At 40.3% G+C, this 19,257-nt stretch overlaps 1 protein-coding gene across 5 annotated transcripts in view; it reads left to right on the top strand.

The window, feature by feature from the left end:
* The window catches only part of LOC111656169 (ankyrin-3-like), a 115,271-nt gene extending 97,490 nt beyond the window's left edge, over positions 1–17,781 (top strand). For all 5 annotated transcript variants that reach the window (XM_087174384.1, XM_087174380.1, XM_087174381.1 and 2 more), the window contains 10 exons: positions 1,726–1,800; positions 3,346–3,477; positions 3,672–3,815; positions 9,367–10,042; positions 10,158–10,338; positions 10,694–10,777; positions 12,679–12,762; positions 13,032–13,298; positions 15,162–15,233; positions 16,165–17,781. In XM_087174384.1, coding sequence (XP_087030510.1) covers positions 1,726–1,800; positions 3,346–3,477; positions 3,672–3,815; positions 9,367–10,042; positions 10,158–10,338; positions 10,694–10,777; positions 12,679–12,762; positions 13,032–13,298; positions 15,162–15,209 — 1,691 coding nt within the window. In that variant the 3' untranslated portion in view covers positions 15,210–15,233; positions 16,165–17,781. The remainder of the gene's footprint in view (positions 1–1,725; positions 1,801–3,345; positions 3,478–3,671; positions 3,816–9,366; positions 10,043–10,157; positions 10,339–10,693; positions 10,778–12,678; positions 12,763–13,031; positions 13,299–15,161; positions 15,234–16,164) is intronic.
* The last annotated feature ends 1,476 nt before the right edge of the window (positions 17,782–19,257 follow it).

Below are 19,257 nucleotides of genomic sequence, written 5' to 3'. Positions count from 1 at the left end.
GCCAGCAGTGAGAGGATGAGGAGGAGCAGGAGGAAGAGTAGGCGGACACATGGAGGGAAGGAGCAGAAGGAGGAAGGGAGTCAGGTTGATCAACCAATCACGGCTCCTGTCACGGAGAACGAGACTAGTTTGTAAACTCTTTCTAAACACTTGTTATACTTTATCTTTCTCTATGAGATGCATGTAGCTGTTGTGGGTGCTTTGTGATGTGACGTTGTAAGTGTAGTTGTCACTTCTTCTTCCTGTCATTCTTGTTATTTGTGTCCTGTGCTGTCTGATTTAGACGAAGGCCTAAAGGCGAAAACACGGATACTCAAAATTTGTCTCTGGATCAAGCACCAGATTTTATTCTGTTTTGACTTTCTAATTTAAGATGTTAGGCCAAGACAACTGGATGAATTACCTCATAGAAGTAATAACCAGCTAACAAGAGCTTTACAACAGACTATAGTGATGTCTCTGGTGTACAGAAAAGATACAGGAACTACAATTTCAAAATAAGTATCAGTATCAGGTTGAAAGTAAGAACATTTGAGCAAAGTGAGCATACATCCCTTTCAATTACTGTGGGCCATCCTGACACTGAGATCAAGGTAGCCTTGCACCTCACCACATGACACCACACCACTCACCTCCACTCTAGACATGATTGAGACTGAAACGTAAAAGGATTGTGTGGGTACAACATGACCTTGTGTTTGTTTTGGTCTGCTTGCCTGGTTGGTCGGTTTGTAGATTTTGGTGATACTTTTGCTCTCTTGAAATCGCTGCGAAAACAATCCATCAGCTGAACTTGACAATCACGTTTACGTCAGCCACAGAGGAGTGTGTGTCGTTTGCAACTCGGTGGAAAATCTTGTGCGGCTGGATCGCTCTTGATTTCAAGTTGAAGCCATGGATTGCTTTTTTCAGTGGGAGGGAATGTTGCCTGACGCTAGACCGTTTGTTGTAAGTGATGTGATACAAAAATCTTTCAACTCTGAACTCTTGCTACTAATACTAATACAACTGAACATCAAAGAATTTAGTGTGAAATTGTGATTTTTTTCTTTTTTCTTTTCTGGCCTCACAGATCCTCATGCTTGTGATTGTATTTTGTATTTTCAGCTGTCTTACTGATGTTTTTTAATAGTGAGTTTTGTGAGTACGAGTTAGCTTTCGAGATGCTAATAAGCAGGTTTTTGAGCTTTAGACAGAACTAAGCTAGCTAATTCCCTCAGTTTACAGTCTTTATACTAAGCTAAGCCGACCGTTTCCTGGCTATAGTTTCATATTAAAACAGACAGATGTGAGAGTGGTATCAATCTCCTTTTCTAGTATATTTCCAAAATGTCAAATCATTTCTCTAAAACAAGCATCCATTATCTAAACTGAATCAATGAGGAGAGTCTGGCCAGAAAAGCTGTATTTTTTTTTCCAAAGGTGAGACATGGGACAGTGAGCTAAAGTTGATCTTTATGTTTAATATGAATATCTCATCAGAAAATGGCAAAAAAGAGAGTTTAATTAAGTAGGTATTCATTAACTAGGTATTTAGTAGGTATGGTTAAACCACATTAATGTCAACAGACTTCAGTTCACAATCCCAATCTCTTTCTTCCATTAAATGTCATTTCTCCCCTCTGCAGCCATTTTATGAGAACCTCATTTAATTCTGGGGATCGTTGTCACAATACCTCACGTTAACTGTTCGCTGTCTTGCCCCCTCCCTGCTTCCTCGCACAGGCCCTCAGAGTCCCTGTGAGAGAACAGACCTCCGCATGGCAATAGTAGCTGACCACCTCGGGCTCAGCTGGACTGGTGAGTCTACACACATCTCTCATTTTTTCACTCTTTGCCAAAAACAAGCTTGAAGCAATGCAAGAATACTGTATTTATTATGGTAATCAGTATGACATGGAGAAACAGCTGCAGTGATGGAAGTATATCAGTTTCATCTGAATCAGTTAATTGTCTGAGCAGAGACATAAACTTGTGACATGATACCGGAGGATTCAGTATGTGAATTTTAAAGAACACCCATGTGTGGATGAATCAGCCTGACTGGAGCCCAGCTTTCAAACCACTACTTTTACAGTGTTTGTTGCCATCTGGTGGACATACAGTATAAAATATCTTGACTTGGCAGTGCTGCAGTGGCAGTTATAGTCACATACATCATCGTCATCACAAATACAATACGTAGAAGAATTACAAAAACTCAAATTGCACTGTAACTTTTCAATTTCATTTGTGAAATTTAAACATACTCACCTCATATTGAGACTTATTAGGAGTGAAGGCTGAAAAATATATAAAGGAAATTTAAATAATTTTACTAGCAAAAAGCTTTTATATCAATGTCTTTATATTCTACATTGGCATGTAGCTTTGTGTTTTAAGAGGAACAGTGTGATGGCATTTTCGTATATTGTATTGGAGCAGAGATCAGGGTGTGGCCTCTGCAGTTTAGCCCAAGCCTGTCCACCTGCACTGCAGCACTGCCCCACGCCTGTGTGCATGTGTGTGCACTGTCATCCCCTGAAGTGTGTATGAGTGTGAGTTGTTGTAGTTGTGTGTCTCTCTGTCCAGTGACCGTGTGAGTGCTCAGCAGAGGAAAGGAATCTAATCCATATTTAATGTGTGTTCCTGTTACAGAGCTGCAGTGAACGAGCAGCTCTGCTGAACATTACGTTCTCGTGGTTTTAGATTTATAGCCCATGTGCTTGTCTGTACAGCAGTGTTTCACTCCTTCACTATCTTTAGATTGTGCCTGGCACAGTGTTTGGCAGTTACAGTTATTCAGGAATGAGCACTAAGGAAATAAATATAAGGAAAATGGTTGACATATACTGTATCATGGTGATGTTTTCAGTGCTACAGTTTCATCACATAACAATATGTCCATCACCTCTTGCAATCAAGTGAAGCCTGTAACATAAGAACCAGTCAGTTGGAAGATGGATGTTATTTGATGTGAATTATGATGCTGCAAAGTTGAAATCTAATTTAAAATGTCAACCTCTTCATACGTTTTGTTTAATAGCTAATTATCACTGCTGTTTTTGTGCATTGCTGCACAGTATTTCACCTGTGGTGTGTTGTTCAAATTCTGAGTGTCAGTAAACACCTCTTCATCAGATAACTGCCTGTTTTCTAAAGCTGCTGCATTTTTTTGAACTGTCACACAGAACATGCTGCTAGGTGATAAATGACAGTATCTCAGTGCAGACATTTTTTTAGCATAAGTGACCTCACTAGAAATGAGACTCCTGAGGCACCCAGTCAGCAACAAAAATGCATCATTTTGCTTTGACTTTCTCATGACAAAAACTCATTTATTGTGGTGTTTGTGTGTGGTTGCAGAGCTGGCCAGGGAGCTTGATTTCTCTGTGGATGAGATCAACTTCATCAGAGTGGAGAACCCCAATTCCCTGACAGCACAGAGCTTCATGCTCCTAAAGAAATGGGTGCACAGGGATGGTAAAAATGCCACAAGTAAGCAGGGTGTGGCTGTACTGTTTGTATGTGTTTCTCTGAGAGAAATGTGATGTAATTCATATCCAGGTCTACTTTTTTTTAACTGGTATTATCTTATATCAAAAAAGTTGTTAAGACAATGTTAATGTTTTTTGATTTGATATTGAAATAGCTTCCTGTCAATGTAATTCCTCTGTCTCTCTCCCCTTCAGCGGACGCTTTAACTGCGGTGCTGACTAAGATCAATCGGTTGGATATTGTGACTTTGCTGGAAGGGCCCATATTTGACTACGGTAACATTTCAGGCACACGCTGCTTTGCCGATGATAACGCAGTATTCCCGGATCAGTCCGATGGTAAAGTGTAGCCCACCCTAGCTGAACTCTCAGTCTATCTCTCAGTCTATCCCTTCACCCTTCTTCACCTCCTCTCTCAGCCAGATAGTCAGACCTGACTGTGCAAACAAATACAGAACCAATCGGGCTTGACCAAACAGTGGAAGTTAATTACGAGTCAATCAAAATGACTTAATGCTCCAGCAGGTTCATTGAGCTCATAGTTAATGGACCATCAGGTAATAATAGCATTAGAGTTGTCTTTACCAAGCAGTCACCCCAGTCAGCTTGTTAGTTTTCCAACACTGGGCAGTGCAATTAATTTGTAGCACTCAGTCATTGGAACATGGATGGCAAGTGATAGATTTTTGGGGGATTATCAATAATATTTGAAAACCTCAAAAAAAAAAAAAAAAGAAATTAGTTCCCGCTTGCTTAAACAATATTGATTTTAATTGAGGGCAGGAAAATCTGTACCATTTTAGGTGCATGACACTTTTTAGTGTGTGTGACTGTTTTTGTAAAAATGTTTAGAAGCATGGTCCTGAGGCAAATGTAAGCTACGAATGAACTGGTGTTTCTGTCCCATCTGATAAATGTATTGATAATCTTGTTGATAAGATAATGAGCTAAGCACATTTTTCAGCTGGGTTCTGGCACTGGTTCATAATTTGGTTTAACAATAGTTGTGTATTTGTGTATGTTAAAAGTTTACAACCTATTTCCTTTTATCTATTTGTGCTATTAAAATACATAAACACATAATTATAACAACCAATTTATAATAACAGCATGCTTGCTTTAAGCAGTATAACAAGTCTTTTCATCTCTCTTTCTATATTTCTCTCTTTCTTCTTAATTGAAAATTGAATGTGGCAGCCACTAGTTTTCTCTGATTTTGACAGACCCAATGTGGGCCATTTCAGAATCTGATGAAAATGTGCCTTTTGTTATAGGTAGATTATAAATTATGCAAGTTACAATTAGCTTGTTTATCACTGTGGAACAAAGATGACAAGCTGTGAGGCAAAGATACTGCGTGAAGAAGTATTTTTAAGGTACTTTAAAAAAAATCACACTCCTTCTCAGTGTCACAGCTCGGTCAAATCTGAACAGATCATATGTGTATCACAGACATGACACATATTTATAGATTCAGTGACTTATACTTTCAAAGGATATATTATCTCTTCATGTATCTTAGAAATCTGCTTAGAAATCAGAGCAAAAGGACATTCCTCATAAGTATATAACAGATCTTGCCTCAGAATCATCACGTGTTTAGGTTTACTTCAGTATCAAAATAATCCAGTGATAGTTGTCCGTATATCCAGGGGTAGACTGCAAAATGAGACTGCTAATAGCCAATTTGGCATACGTTTAATGGTTCCAATTTGCTAAAATATTAACAAATATTGTTAAAAAATTATATGTAGGTCAAGAAACAGGCCAAGCCAAATGAAAATATATTTCCTCCACTTAGTAGTTGTACATACAGAGCTGGCAGGAAATTCTGAAATGGGCCTCATTGCAAATCTGTTTAATTCCGTTTCCAAAAGTCATCTGAACACAAGGATCAGTGTTACTACTGCTTCCACCAAATCTGGAGCAAAGTTGGTCTTTTTGTGAAGATGATGTCAAGTGAAACCAACAATCAATAGATAAAAAGATCAACAAAATGCATGGCTATGGCTTTGTGTGAGAGGCTGCCTGTTCTGATGTTGTCGGCTTGCAATGATACACTTTTAACACTCTTCAAATGGGTGGAGCCTTTTCAACACATCCGCGAGTGTTTCTGCGTTGATCAGGACGTGCTCGGCCTCGGATGACACTCCACATGGGTTGAAAATGAAACACCCTTTTTCAAAGTGTACAGTGTATAATTATGCTTCTGTGTCACTGCTGTTTGCTGTACTGTACCTCTCATCTCCTGGGTTCCTCCTAGCCTCCCAGCCTCTACGCTCCACTGCAGCTTCTCCTGCTTTGAGATCAGCAGACTCCCTGCCTTCCTCCTCCTCCTCCTCCTCCTCCTCCTCCTCTTCTTGCTTCTGAGTGACTAACTCCTAAAAACAAATACCCTTGTCAGCGCTAAACACCACTAACCAGCTAATTTCCACCAATGGCTAACTTCTGCTAACTTCAGCTACTTTTGGATCCAGTTGTAGCTTCTGCTCTTACCCTCGCTGCTGAGCTCAGGCTGACTAGAGTAAGACTGGAAACACAACAGCGCCCCCTGCCAGCACTAACAACTGCCCGCAACAGCTGCAGATCTCTCCTGCCCAAACTGTATGGCACCTCCAGCTATGTAGCAAGCGTTAGCATTAGCATATCCCCAATCATGAGGCCCTTTCAACACGAGACCCTTTCAACTACGATGTTGGAGCTTTTACAGGCCTAAGGAAGAGTTTATATTCTACAAGTACACAAAAATGACGCATAATCTATCTGTTTTTAAAGGCTGATTCAGATTTTATTTTGAGATAACATACTTAAATTTAACTAAAATCAGCCAATTAAACAAAGGAATTTAGTATTTCTCAAACACAGATATATCCTTGGTAGTGTGGTTCAGCTGTGTCCCAATTCCATAGTAACTCTAAGTAAGTTTTGAGTAATTAGTGTGTCTGCAGTTGAACAGTGGTTAAATTAAGTAAACTGAGTCAGTATGTGGACAGAAACACTTAATTTTTGAGTTGGTTGTTGATGTACAATACTGTCCCACAATGCAATGCACAAAGAAATTGCAGCAGAAAAAATTCGAATAAATTCCAGGTTTTGCTGACAAACTTCCAAAAAGATCTTTGGAGACAGACAGGAAGCAGCCGTGCAGACATAAATTCGCCAAACCAACCACTTAGTCTTCATCACTGAAATTAAATGAGTAATACAGTTTGAAAACACTTGTGATGAAGAATAAATCTCACCTTTGTGTCACTTGTTGAAATGAGCTACACAAACATGACATTTGCTCTTTATTGGAAGTGATTCGAAACGATATTTTTGACTTTTGCAAGTGAACAGACGTTAAGGATGAAGACTAACTGTGTGTTTAGGCAAATGTACATCTGGTTAATTGCCCCAGCTCCATTAAAAAGAGCAGCTCACAGCCCCTTTTCTGTGGCTGCCACCCAGGACTGCCCAATGTATTGCTGACATACTGTTTTATTCCTTGGTTGTATAAAATAAATGATACACAATAAATACTGTAGTAAGAAATCGGGACTCAGCAGTTGTTTGGAGGGTTGGCAAATATTTCTGGAGGAATTTATTCAAATTTATTCTTCAGTTCCCATCCTGTCTTCTAACTCACAGCTGAACAAACTTTAGATCGCCTAGATCCCAAAACCTGACTCAGAGTGTGACTTTATTTCCTCTCCTGTAGTGGATGTTTTCGATGCTACTGCTCTTGACTAAGAAGTCTATTCCTGCTTATCTGCTGAGATAAGCAATCCGATGATTCTGGTCTGCATTATTTTTGCTTCTGCAGCTTCTTCAACATCAAGCCTTCGTCTATCATGTGTTCAATTCATTGTCTGTGCATTAACTGGTTTGGTTTTAAATTGCTGTGTTTTTCGTTTCATCCAAGTCTTGTCTGACAATTGTTCTGTGTTTTATGTTTTTTGTTTTTTTTTTCTGTGTGATAATTGAAATAGCTCCAAAACTTGTCAGATCTCCTACGTTCCCCCTGTGTCCTCAAATGTCTCCGCCTGTCACCCCTCTCCACGCTACTCCTCCCTCCTTCACCTCCTCTTCCTCCCCTCCCTTTTATTTCAGCCATATTACCGCTTTGTCTTTCCCCTCCCCCCCTGCTGTCCTATCTCCTTCTTCTGTCTTTCACTTCCCGTCTCCCCCATCATCACCTCCTGCTTACCTCCTCCCTGTCGCTCCTGTCCTCCCTCATTTCTTCACCCTGCCTTACTCCCCGCCTCTTCCCTCCTCCCCTCGAAGTCCCCTCAGCTTCTCCTCATTCTTCTCTTCCCCTCGCTTTCCTCCGTCACCCCTTTGTCTCCCCTCGTCTCCTACTTTCTCCTCAATTCCTCCTCTCATTCTTCGCCCTCCTCCCCATTCTGCTTCCCCTGCACCTGTTAAACCGTCTCCCCCTCTTCCTTCTCCTTACACCTGCCTCTCCTTATCTAGTCATTCCTCTCCCTCTTTTCCATCTCCTCCTCCTCTTTCACTTTCTCCCCCTTTCCCTTCCACTCCCCCCTCTCCATCTTCAATATGTGCTTCCTCTCCTCCTCAACTTGCTCCCACTTCTACGCCTCCATCCTTTTCTTCCCTTTCATCCTCCAATTCCAGTCTCTCTCCCCCACCTCCATGTCCCCCTTCGCCTCCCCTACATCACCACTCTCCTTCTCCCCCTCCACTTCCCCCCTCCCCTCCACCCTCTCCCCTACCTCCTGGTGTCCCTCCTTACTTCAGGCGGGATCGTTCAGTCCCTGAGCTTTACATCTAGATGCCTGCTGGTTGCTCTGCTCCTCCTCTCTGCCTTTTGTTTCAATCAACACAACTAACCTACCTGGATTCAGCTCAAGCCTCTGCTCATTAACTGGAACAATTACTGAGCCGATAAGCTGAAGTCGAGCTTGTTTTAAAGTGCTGTAATGAAGACCCCTTCTCATTAATTTCACAAAATCAGTAGCTCTGGTTTTGACTCTGGGTCTGGAGGTTAAGTGCTTTTACAAAAGGCATTTCTGACTAAAGTGCCACTTTGACACATCACTCCAGCAGTTCTTGATGACTTTAGAGTGACTGAATGTTCATGTACATTTTATATAAATACAGTATAAGTGAAGTTTCTATCTTAAACTTTATATTCTGCCTTTGGTACTTTAATTTCTCTGTTTCCATCTCTTTGTGATCTAGTCATGTGTCTTGTCTGCAGTGCTGGTTCAGCAGTCACACACCACTTGTTTGAGAAATGTGTTGGTTGAAGAAGGAAAATCCTGAAAGCAGTATTAATTGATTTGTATTTGCCAATAAGGGGCAGCAGAACAAGTTGCAAAACAGTGACATATCACCTTATGGAGTTAAGATATGGTTAATGAGGTAGCAAACATCTTTGAAACATTCAGCTGACATGAAGCCAAATGAGCATTCATTTAAAGTTGTGTTTTTAGTCACCGGATGTATGCAGGTTCACTATTCAACATTGTCTTAAGCTGCTAAAGAGACAGATATTTCATGTTGGTAGAGAAAAAAGCTAAAAGAACATAAACACAATTCCAAATTAATTCTAATATTGTTGTGTGTCTGCAGGATGTGTAAACAGGCAAAGCAAGTTCCCTTTAACAACTTCATAAAGTGATAGCTTGTCAATGTTGTGTTCAGAGCTTGTTTCTGCTGCCCCCAAGTGGCTAAAGAAAACAGTTAATGCAGCTTTAAAGTGGGTTTGAGTTACACCTGTGTGACTTTTGAACAAATGCTGCCTTTAGATGTTACAAGTGTTTCTCATCTCATCACCTCCACCACTCTACCTCTCCTTCCCCTCCTCCTTCCCTCCCCTCTTTTTTCTTTCCCTCCCTCTTCAATCCCCTTACCCTCTAATCCTTTACTCCTGCCATCCACCCAGGATACCACAATATAGATCTGGAGCTGCAAACCCCGACAGAACTGAACTACGAGCCCCCCACCCCGCTGCGCTCAGACGACTTCTTTAGCGAGGGTGATGCTAGCTTAGATTCCCCTAGCAAGACCACGCTTACTAGACCTAGCGACCTTTCTCTCACTCAGACCACCAGTACCATCAGCAGCGACCCCCTCACAGTCGCCCCAGCCCCGGGCCCCTGTGGCTCGGTGCCCCCCATTGTTGGGGCAGAAGATACAGCCTTAACCACAGGAGAAAAAGTGGAAGATAAGCTGGTTTCTTATGAGAGGCCGGATAATGACAGAAGGGCGGTGGAGAAATCAGGAACAGAAGAACTGAAGGCAGGGCCAGTTGTTGGTTTGGAGAGAAACCAAAAAGAAGATGCAGTCTCAGATGTTGCTCAAGGAAATGGAAGGCGGGAAGAAGAGGAGGAGGAAGAAGAAGAAGAAGAGGAGATGACCCAGGAGAGGCTGCAGAGTCTGCTGGAGGATATAAAGCTGGAGGGAGGCTTGGAGGACGAGGAGATGACAGAGGAGAGGGTGAATGCCATCCTTGAACAAGTACGGCAAGCAGAAAAAGTCATGTGTTCAGTTCCAGGTTGGAGAGGCGAGATGTCCGACACGATCGCAGAGTCATCACTGCATGGCACCCAGGAGGGCAGGTAGGATTTGCTTTTATTCTACCATTTTCCCCCCAGTATTTACACACCAATGTTAACAGTGAGACCCGCAGCAGTTTTGTGATGGCAGCGCCTCCCTATGTTTTACTCCCCCCAGCCCTGATTCGATGGAGCAGCCCCAGGCTCAGGCTGACAGACAGAATGGAGGTCAAACTGACGCAGCCCGGGAAGGGAAGGAAAAGGAGGCCAAGAAGAAGGGATCTCAGGAGGACGGCAGCACAGCGGGACCAAGCAGAGGACGGGAGGAGGGAGGCGACAGGTCCCAGCACAAAGTCCAGGTGAGAATCACTCCTCCAGGTGGAGTCTGTTTTACCTTTTTCCGTTTTTGGTGACGTCTGTAAGCTTTGAAAAAGATCTATTTTGTCTTAATTCAAGGCCTCAAATATATCTTTGTTCTGTTATACACAGACTTTCAAGGATTAAATTCTGGTTTAGTCGGCTTAAAATATTTAGGACTTGAAGCACAGCCCAGGAATATGAACCTGCACTCCAGTTTCTTTTGATCATATTCATTCAGTGGCAAAATTTGTATTTAAAAAAAAAATATATATATATATAAAATTGACACACGTACACACTCACAAACACACTGGGGTCATTAATGTTGCACTGCTACTGCGCTGCCTTCGTTAGGGGCGTGTCAGAGCTGAAGAGTCCGGCTCTGACGAGGAGACCACTGTCACCACCAGGGTGTACCGCAGACGGGTCATACTGAAGGTGTGTGAGACCTGGTGTGTGTGTGAGAGCTGCAGGCAGTGTGCAGTGAAGTGGCATTTAAGCTCTGTGACTCTGTGCAAGTGTGTGAAGAAGAATGAGGCACAGAGATGAACAGAAAGACCAAACATTACCTTGCCGTGACAGAATTTGTGTGTTTTACAGAGAGAAAGTTTGAGAGTATGTTTCTGTGCATATTTGTTAACATGGGAGTGTGTTTGTGTGCAGCTGTAGTGTTTGAAAGAGTCAGACGGTGTGACAGAAAGAGAACCTATCACAGAGCGGGTTTTTATGAAACAATGAAACAAACAGAAATGCCATATTTCCACGTGGTTTCCGACCTAGTTTTCTTCTTCTGTGGTGATTTTATGGCACCCAAGTGGAGAATAAGCACCACCAACTATTTATCTTGATTACACAATATTCACATAACAGTAGTGGATATAAACACACATCAATTCACATCTTTTGCCAGTCTTCCAAGAATTTGGTCAAAAACTTCAACAAGTGGATAGAAACCCGACTATAGTTGCGTAGGGGAGTGTGTGTGTGTGTGTGTGTTTGGGAGTGAGAGAGGGACAGTGAGTGTGTGTGGATGTTTAGCCCTGCTGTAGCATGAAGTGCTACTCACTGCTTGTTGGTGTGAGCCACTACATTACCTGCCGTGCTGTTTGGGATTTGGCGTTGGTCCTTGGCTGGTGGAGAATCGGTTGTGCTGCTGTAAACAGTATGTTTCCGTTTTCGAGCATAATTCTGAGGCTGCATTTCCACAGGAGCAGAAAATCTGCAAAGTATGTTCAAATCCCTTCTGACGGTAGCAGACACACTTTAGGTGGTTCTAGTTATTAAAGGATTTATTGTTTTATTCCCTCAGCAGCTGATTTGTCCGTGTGTCCTTATCACAAACTCCTACAGAAAGACGCTGAACCAACCAAATGTTTTCTCATACTCATACTTTTGTGTATTAAAAACGGCACGGCTACAACTATTACTTTCATTATCGATTTGTCTGACAATTATTTTCTCAATTGATTAATTAATCACTTGTGAGAACGTGGTGAAAAATACCCACCCCGCTTTCACAAAGTGGCCAAAGTGATGTCTTATATTCAACTTATAATAATAATAATATAATAATAAGAGAAAGAGAAAAACGGCAAATACTTACATGATTGTATCTGGAACCAGAGAATTGCAGATCTGTCCCTATGTAAATGCAGCCTCATTTCTGAGCTGACAGTGTGATACATTTGTCTTCAGTGTTGTTGAATGAGGTGTTACCAAATTCTTTCTTGTGCATGACACAGGTTTGAAAATCATAATCATGGCAGAGTTTGATTAAGTTTGCTGTGGAAAGTTTGAAGCTTTTTTTGTTGATGTGATAGATTTTTTTTTTTCTTCTTTTAAGTTGTCGGAATCTGCCAAGAAACATCTGTTGACGTGATGATAAAATAGTTTCCATCACTGTAGAGTAATTGCCTGTCTCTGATACTGCAGGCTTGTATTTTGAAGTTGCCGAACCGTATTAACTTGTCGAGGTCAGCCTTCGTAATGTACTAGCATCAGCTGAGATTTCTCAGAACTCTTAGTCTGCTAAAATGCTAAATATTTGCTCTATTAAAAATAAACAAGAAAAAACAGCATAAACATTTCACAGCTTCCTCAGACGTCCTGTTTCTTCACTGATTAGCTGATCAGTGTGAGGAAAAGACTGTTTAGTTTTAGGATATTGTTTTCTCAGACTGAGAATTTGTAACAATCAAACTGCACCTGACGTCTGTTTAGGATTGTTCCTGTGTTTTCTTAATAACTATTTTATCCATAACTTCATAACACATAATCCTTCCCATTCACCTCTCCCATTCCCTGAGGTGTTTTTTTGTTAATGTAACCCTTCACCCCAGGGAGAGGAGGCCAAAAACATTCCTGGAGAGTCTGTGACGGAGGAGCAGTTCACAGATGAAGACGGGAATCTGGTCACCAGAAAAGTAATCGTCCTCACCCTCCACCATCACCTGTCGCATCTTTATCCCACAGCTTACACACACACTCACACACACATATACATACCCAGTAACATTTGTTATCTAAAACCACCACACAGGGTGTACACATGCTGTCTCATACACCTACACATACACACACACACACCATGTACCCTCCTCACCCTTCTTTCCATTATTTCTTCTCACAAAATGCTTTTCCTGCTTCCTCCCTCCTCCTCCTTCCTCCCCCTGACATGCTTCTGCCCCTACAGGTGATCAGGAAGGTGGTGCGCCGTGTGTTCAACTCTGAGGAGAGGAGGGAAAGTGAAAGCGAAACTGTTACAGAAGAAGGAGCTGGTGCTGGTGGTGTTGGTGGTGGGGTAGCAGATGCTCCTTCAGCAGGAGCAGCAGCAGCAGCAGCAGGAGGAGGAGGAGGAGGAGGAGCCTCAGGGGGGAAGGGCAAGAGGAGAGGGAAGCGCTCCCGACAGGGCCACAAGGCTGAGAAGTCTGGAGAGGAGGCCCAGAGAGGGAAAAATGAGGTTGGCGTTAGAAGCAACCATCTAACGTAGTCAGAGGAGCCTCCTGGCCCACTGACACCTGCATGAAGCTGTAGTTGTATGTAAACACACAGTGGAATCACTCAGCGTAATGTAAAAGGATCAGTCATAGTCAAACCCTTACAGGATTTAACACACAACCCTGCAGCTCAGCACAGCTGTTAGCATCTTTTAGCTCACTGCTTTGGTTTTACAGACCGACCTGCAGAGTTTAAACTTCCTGCCTGGAATACAACTGCAAAGAAGCAGAGTAAACTAGAGGCTGGTGGAGAAACTAAAAATGCATATAAATGTATCTTTTCTCTTGTATTGTCAGAGTTTGGTGACCAGCTTTGGGAATTTTATTCCAAATCAAGGCCCATTAGTTAAAATATTCTCTGAGTTTATCTTTGTCTGTAGAGCTCTTTGGATCCAGGGTTAACCATAGTGAAATACACCACAGCTGCAGCTACAGGCTAGAAATCATGCTCTGGAGTAATGCTGAGATCGGGCTACAGAGGGTTTTTTTTTTCCTGCCATAACTTAGCCAAGACATGTGAGCCTACGACTTGAAGCCTGAGCAGTCAAACATGTTGGGCAAAGGTGATCAGTGAGGAGGCGCAAGAGACTTCCAGGATCAAAACTGAAACGTCAACAACCATGGCTTCAATATTAAATTGGGCAAGAGAAGGCGAAAACATTCTGACATCCACAATTATAGATCTTTTTCCATCCCCCTGTTTTTATTCACATTTTCAATTTGCATGTAGAAACTCTTTTAAAGTTTTTACACTTGGTTGAGGTGGAAAAGTTTGTTGATTGATAAAAAGAGAATGTGACTGTGCGATGGAAACAGACGTAGCAAATAAATAATGACCCATTAAATGAAGCATGTGACTAAAACCTCCACTGAAGAGACAAAGTCATCAGATATGTTCTTCAAATGAATGTATGAAACAAACAGATAATACGTATTTCCATCACAGTTTCCACATTGTTTTCATTCATTTACGGTTTCGACTCGCGCTCCTTTAATCACGTCAATGATAATGCATGAACCGTACCCGACAGATAATTAGTTCCACCAGCTGTTTATCCCAATGCACCAACTTCTAATATTCACATAACAGTGGTTGAAAACGAAAATTAATTCTCTTTTTTTTTTTTTTTTTTTTTTTTTAAATTTGAGCTACATTTGGGAGGAAATGGACTGTAGACAATATTAATATTATGTTGTGGCAAATCATCTTTCCCAACCATTTTCCAACACTCATTTTCATAGCATCACACTGGCTCACATTGTGTAGCCTGATCTCAGCGTTACTCTGAGCTGCTGTGATGCGTGTGTGATTTAAAGGATTGCAGTTTGTGAAGTGCTGTGTAATAGAGAGCAGCAGCATCAATACAGAGGCCTGACTGACTGTATAGGCGTTTTATGGTTTGCAGTGGTTGCATTGTGCTGTGTGTTTCCTCTGCACTCCAGTGCATCAGTAGCACTTAGTGTTACAACACCAACCATCAGGCTTTTACAGCTCATTGATTGAGCTTGAGAACTACTAATATCACAAGTGTTTCAACTAATATAGAAATAATAAATAATTCCTCTTTTTTGTCTCTTTTAACATGTAATGATGCAGCACGTGTGATTCTGTTTGCAAATTTATGAAAGTAGTAATTTTAACATCTTTTTTCCTCCTTCCTCCTTAAACTCGTCTGTCTTGCAGCATGCTGCCTGTGATCTACCGACGAACAGTAGCTGAGCTCAACGCTGCTTCATTAACCCACATGGGTCAGATTAAGCCTGAGCACCACACTAACACTTCTTTTTACTTCTTTCTGTTTCCCTCACCCATTCTCTCTCTCAAGCCTGGAGACGGCGCCAACAAGAAACAAGGGAAGAGGAGTCAGTCATAACAGTGGAGCTCTCAACTGAATCTGGTAAGGAGCCATTAACATTATGACTGATATATGATCTGTAAAGTCAAAAATGATCTTAATGAAAATGTAAAATATTTTTTGTACGTAGTGCTTTTAGTGATAGTTTGACATTTGGGGAAGTGTAATTGTTTTTCTTGCTGAGAGTTTGATGGGAGGATTAATAACACACCTGTGTCTGCAGATTAAATATGAACCTATAGTGCAGCAGATAAGCTTGTATATGGAAGGTGCATTTCATGACTAAAGCATGAAACTCTCTCCAGTGTTTCTATAAAATATTTTTTTACGCCTTACTACACTATGACGTTACTATACTGTCGTTTTTTATGCCTTGCTATACTATGACGGTTTTGATTTACTGTACTATTTCGTTTTTATGACTTAGTATATTGTGACGTTTTCTTAAGCCTTACTATACTATGACATTTATGACTTACTTTACAATAACGTTTTTGTCTTATTATACTATGACGTTTTAGACTTATGACATTTCTATGACTTACTATACTGTTGTTTTTTATACCTTGCTATACTATGTCCTTTTTATGACTTACTATACAATGACTTTTTTTTGCCTGTTTTAAATGACATAAAACATTAAAGTTATAGTTTCTACAGCTCAAAATGATGTCTTCAAATTGCTCTGTTTTGTTCGACTAAGAGTCCAAAACCTGAAGAAGAGTAAAATTATCTTCAGTTTTTCTTAGATTAGAGTACAGTGCTGCTGTGGCAGGCTGCCACTCATGCGGCGCCATGGCAACCTTTTCAACTAAAAAGCAGCAAATCCTCACATTTGAGAAGCTGGAACCAGATGTTTTTTCTTGAGAAATTAATGTAATGATCTTTGACTAACCAGCCAAATAATCAGTTTCAGAACTATTGCATCAGCTGAATATTTATAACATTAGTTTCTGATCTTTTCACGCTCCAGGTCCACCTGCGACACCACACAAACACCCTGGGAGGAAAAACGGACTGGAGCCCCTGAAAACGAAGAAGCCTCGTCAATCAAGCCGAAACGTGTCTGAAGCTTTCACTTTAACAACGCATGTTTTTCAGCAAGACGACGCAACAAGTTACTTTTCTTTGATTTCGCATGAGCATGTCACCAAAACTCACTCACTGTCGGAAACAACACGGAGGGGCACAGAGGGACACGCATGGACGTGAGAGCTGGAACTGTCTTTAGACGGATGGAAGGCGTCTGCGACCAAAGACAAGACGCAAATATGGAATTAAACAAAAAAAAGCAAAAAAAAAAAAGAAAACTGCTGACAGAAAAGGAAGACTTGTGATTCAATCTCTCTCAGACACTCGCCTTATATGGTCTATTTTTTCCTCCTGGACCCACAGTACTGGGCTTGTACCATGTGGTTCTTTTTTAAAAAATGAAATATAATAGTAAATGGGTGATTTTTTTTGTTGTATATAAATGACATTGTATAAAAATCTTTAAAAAAAAAAAAATCAGTAGCTTCACAGATTGTTTATGCACTGATTTTAAGTTGATGAAGCTTTGCAGAGTCGGTGCATTTGTATTGAGAGGTCGACACTGTTTGAGCAGCCTTGAGTGTGTGACCTGACATGCTCTTCCTTACTGAATATAAAAAGGAACAAAACAGCTGTATGTAAATGAGACGTGAATGGAGATTTAAAAAAACAAAAAACAAACAACTGCTTGATTTTAAACAAAGGACGTTTCTTTAAAGCCAACAGCTACTTCCGCTCCGTCTGTGGAACATTGTCTTCAGAGAAATGATATTTTGCTGCATGTAACGTCACTTTATTTTAACGCTTTTCTTTTTGTTTCTCCTAATTCAAAAGCACTGTAACACAATTAGAGAGGGTCTGATGGTACTTTTGTCTGTGTGAGCACTCAAAATAACACCAAACATCTGTTGTCTATTACTGTTTTTATTTTTTTTTCTACAGAACACACACTCCACACTCAAGTGGCAAGATTCATTCTTATGCTTCAGGGCGGTACTGAGTGTCCCTGAATGTAACCTGCCGACTGCATTAACTCCAAACTGCTAGCAGCCCCCCCGCCCCATATGTGTGTGTACGCACGTGTGTGTGTGTGTGTGTAACATCAAATAAAACCTGTCTATCTGTACACCCATCAGGAATACTACAAGTGTAAGATATGGCTTTTAGGTCTGCTGTGGTTTTACAAAGGGGACTGCTTTTATTTTGACAGTTTGATGATTTTTATCTTTATTTAATTGGTTGTAATTACATTAGAACAGAGGATCTCATTTTTAGCCCCTGTCACCCAAATCTGGTTGTTTTTACCAATGGGTAAAAAAAAAAAAAAAAAAAATCACAACAATGAATCATAGAATTGATCACACATTAAAAATCAGATGTTCTGTTCCTGTGTAAATCTGTTTTTTTTTTCATTTGTCTTTTTTCATACAAAACCACCCTAAGCATCCATTGTTGATAATAAATCTGGTACCAAAATGTATGACGAACCAACATAGCCTACACTGGATGATCCAAGTAATTATTTAAGCAGAAAAATAAATTGTGTTTAAACTGAAAATCTGTGAGTCAGTCTGGTGTTTTACAAGTTTGTGGTTACAACCAGGACAAACATGATTTACTATACAATGACTTTTTATGACTTACTATACTATGTCGTTTTCATGAATTCCTATACTATGACCTTTTTGACTTCCTATACTATGACGTTTTTATACTTATACTTTATACTTACTACTATACTTACTATACTGTGTCATTTTTGACTTACTATGCAATGTTTTTATGACTCATTATCCTATGACATTTTTTATGAATTACTATACTATGACAATTTCATGCCTTACTATACTATGTTGTTCTCATGACTTCCTATGCTATGACGTTTTTTACACCCTACTATACTATGACGTTTTTGACTTATGTTGTTTTTATGCCTTACTGTACTGTCATTTTTGACTTACTATGCTATGTCGTTTTTATAACTCACTATCCTATGACATATAGGAATTACTATACTATGACGTTTTTATGCCTTCCTATACTGTTGTTTTGACTTACTAAACTATGACTTTTCTATGCTGTACTATACCATGATGTTTTTATGCCTTACTATACCATGACATTTTTATAACTGACTATACTATGGCCCTTTTATACCTCACTATACTATTATGTTTTTTATGACTTACTATACTATCATGTTTTTTATGCCTTACTATACTATGGCGTTTTCATGACTTCCTATACTATGACAATTTCATGCCTTACTATACTATGTCGTTTTCATGACTTCCTATACTATGACAATTTCATGCCTTACTATACTATGTCGTTTTCATGACTTCCTATAATATGACGTTTTTGACTTCCTATACTATGACGTTTTTTATGCCTTACTATACTATGACGTTTTTGACTTATGTTGTTTTTATGCCTTACTATACCATGACATTTTTATAACTGACTATACTATGGCCCTTTTATACCTCACTATACTATTGTGTTTTTTATGACTTACTATACTATCATGTTTTTTATGAATTACTGTACTATGACTTTTTTATGCCTGTTTTAAATGACATAAAATGTTAAAGTTATAGTTTATACAGTTCAAGATGATTGCTTGTTTTATCTGACTAACAGTCCAAAACCTGAAGATACTAAAATTATCTTCAGCTTTTCAACTAAAAAGCAGCAAATCCTCACATTTGAGAAGCTGGAACACAGAATGTTTTCCACACTTTTGCTTGGAAAATGAATGTAATGATTGTTGACCAACCAGTCGAATAATATGTTTCAGCACTATTGTATCAGCTTAATATTTGTAACATTAGTGTATGATCTTTTCACCCTCCAGGTCCACGGACGTCAACCTGCGACACCACACACACACCCTGGGAGGAAAAACTGACTGGAGTGACCGACTTGTCAGGAGTTAGTCTGGTGTTTACCAGGACAAAATTCATCTTTGTCAAATCTATGGCAGCGTTTTAAGTCGAAACAAGTTTGATAAATAGTTTTTCTTCATAAAGTG

The sequence above is a fragment of the Seriola lalandi genome, unplaced genomic scaffold, assembly GCF_002814215.2.
Source record: "Seriola lalandi dorsalis isolate HSWRI2012SDOR001 ecotype SW California unplaced genomic scaffold, Sedor1 jcf7180002054346, whole genome shotgun sequence".
Classification (NCBI taxonomy): domain Eukaryota; kingdom Metazoa; phylum Chordata; class Actinopteri; order Carangiformes; family Carangidae; genus Seriola; species Seriola lalandi.
Note: the sequence above shows the minus strand (reverse complement) of the source record. Positions and strands in the feature narration are given on the sequence as shown.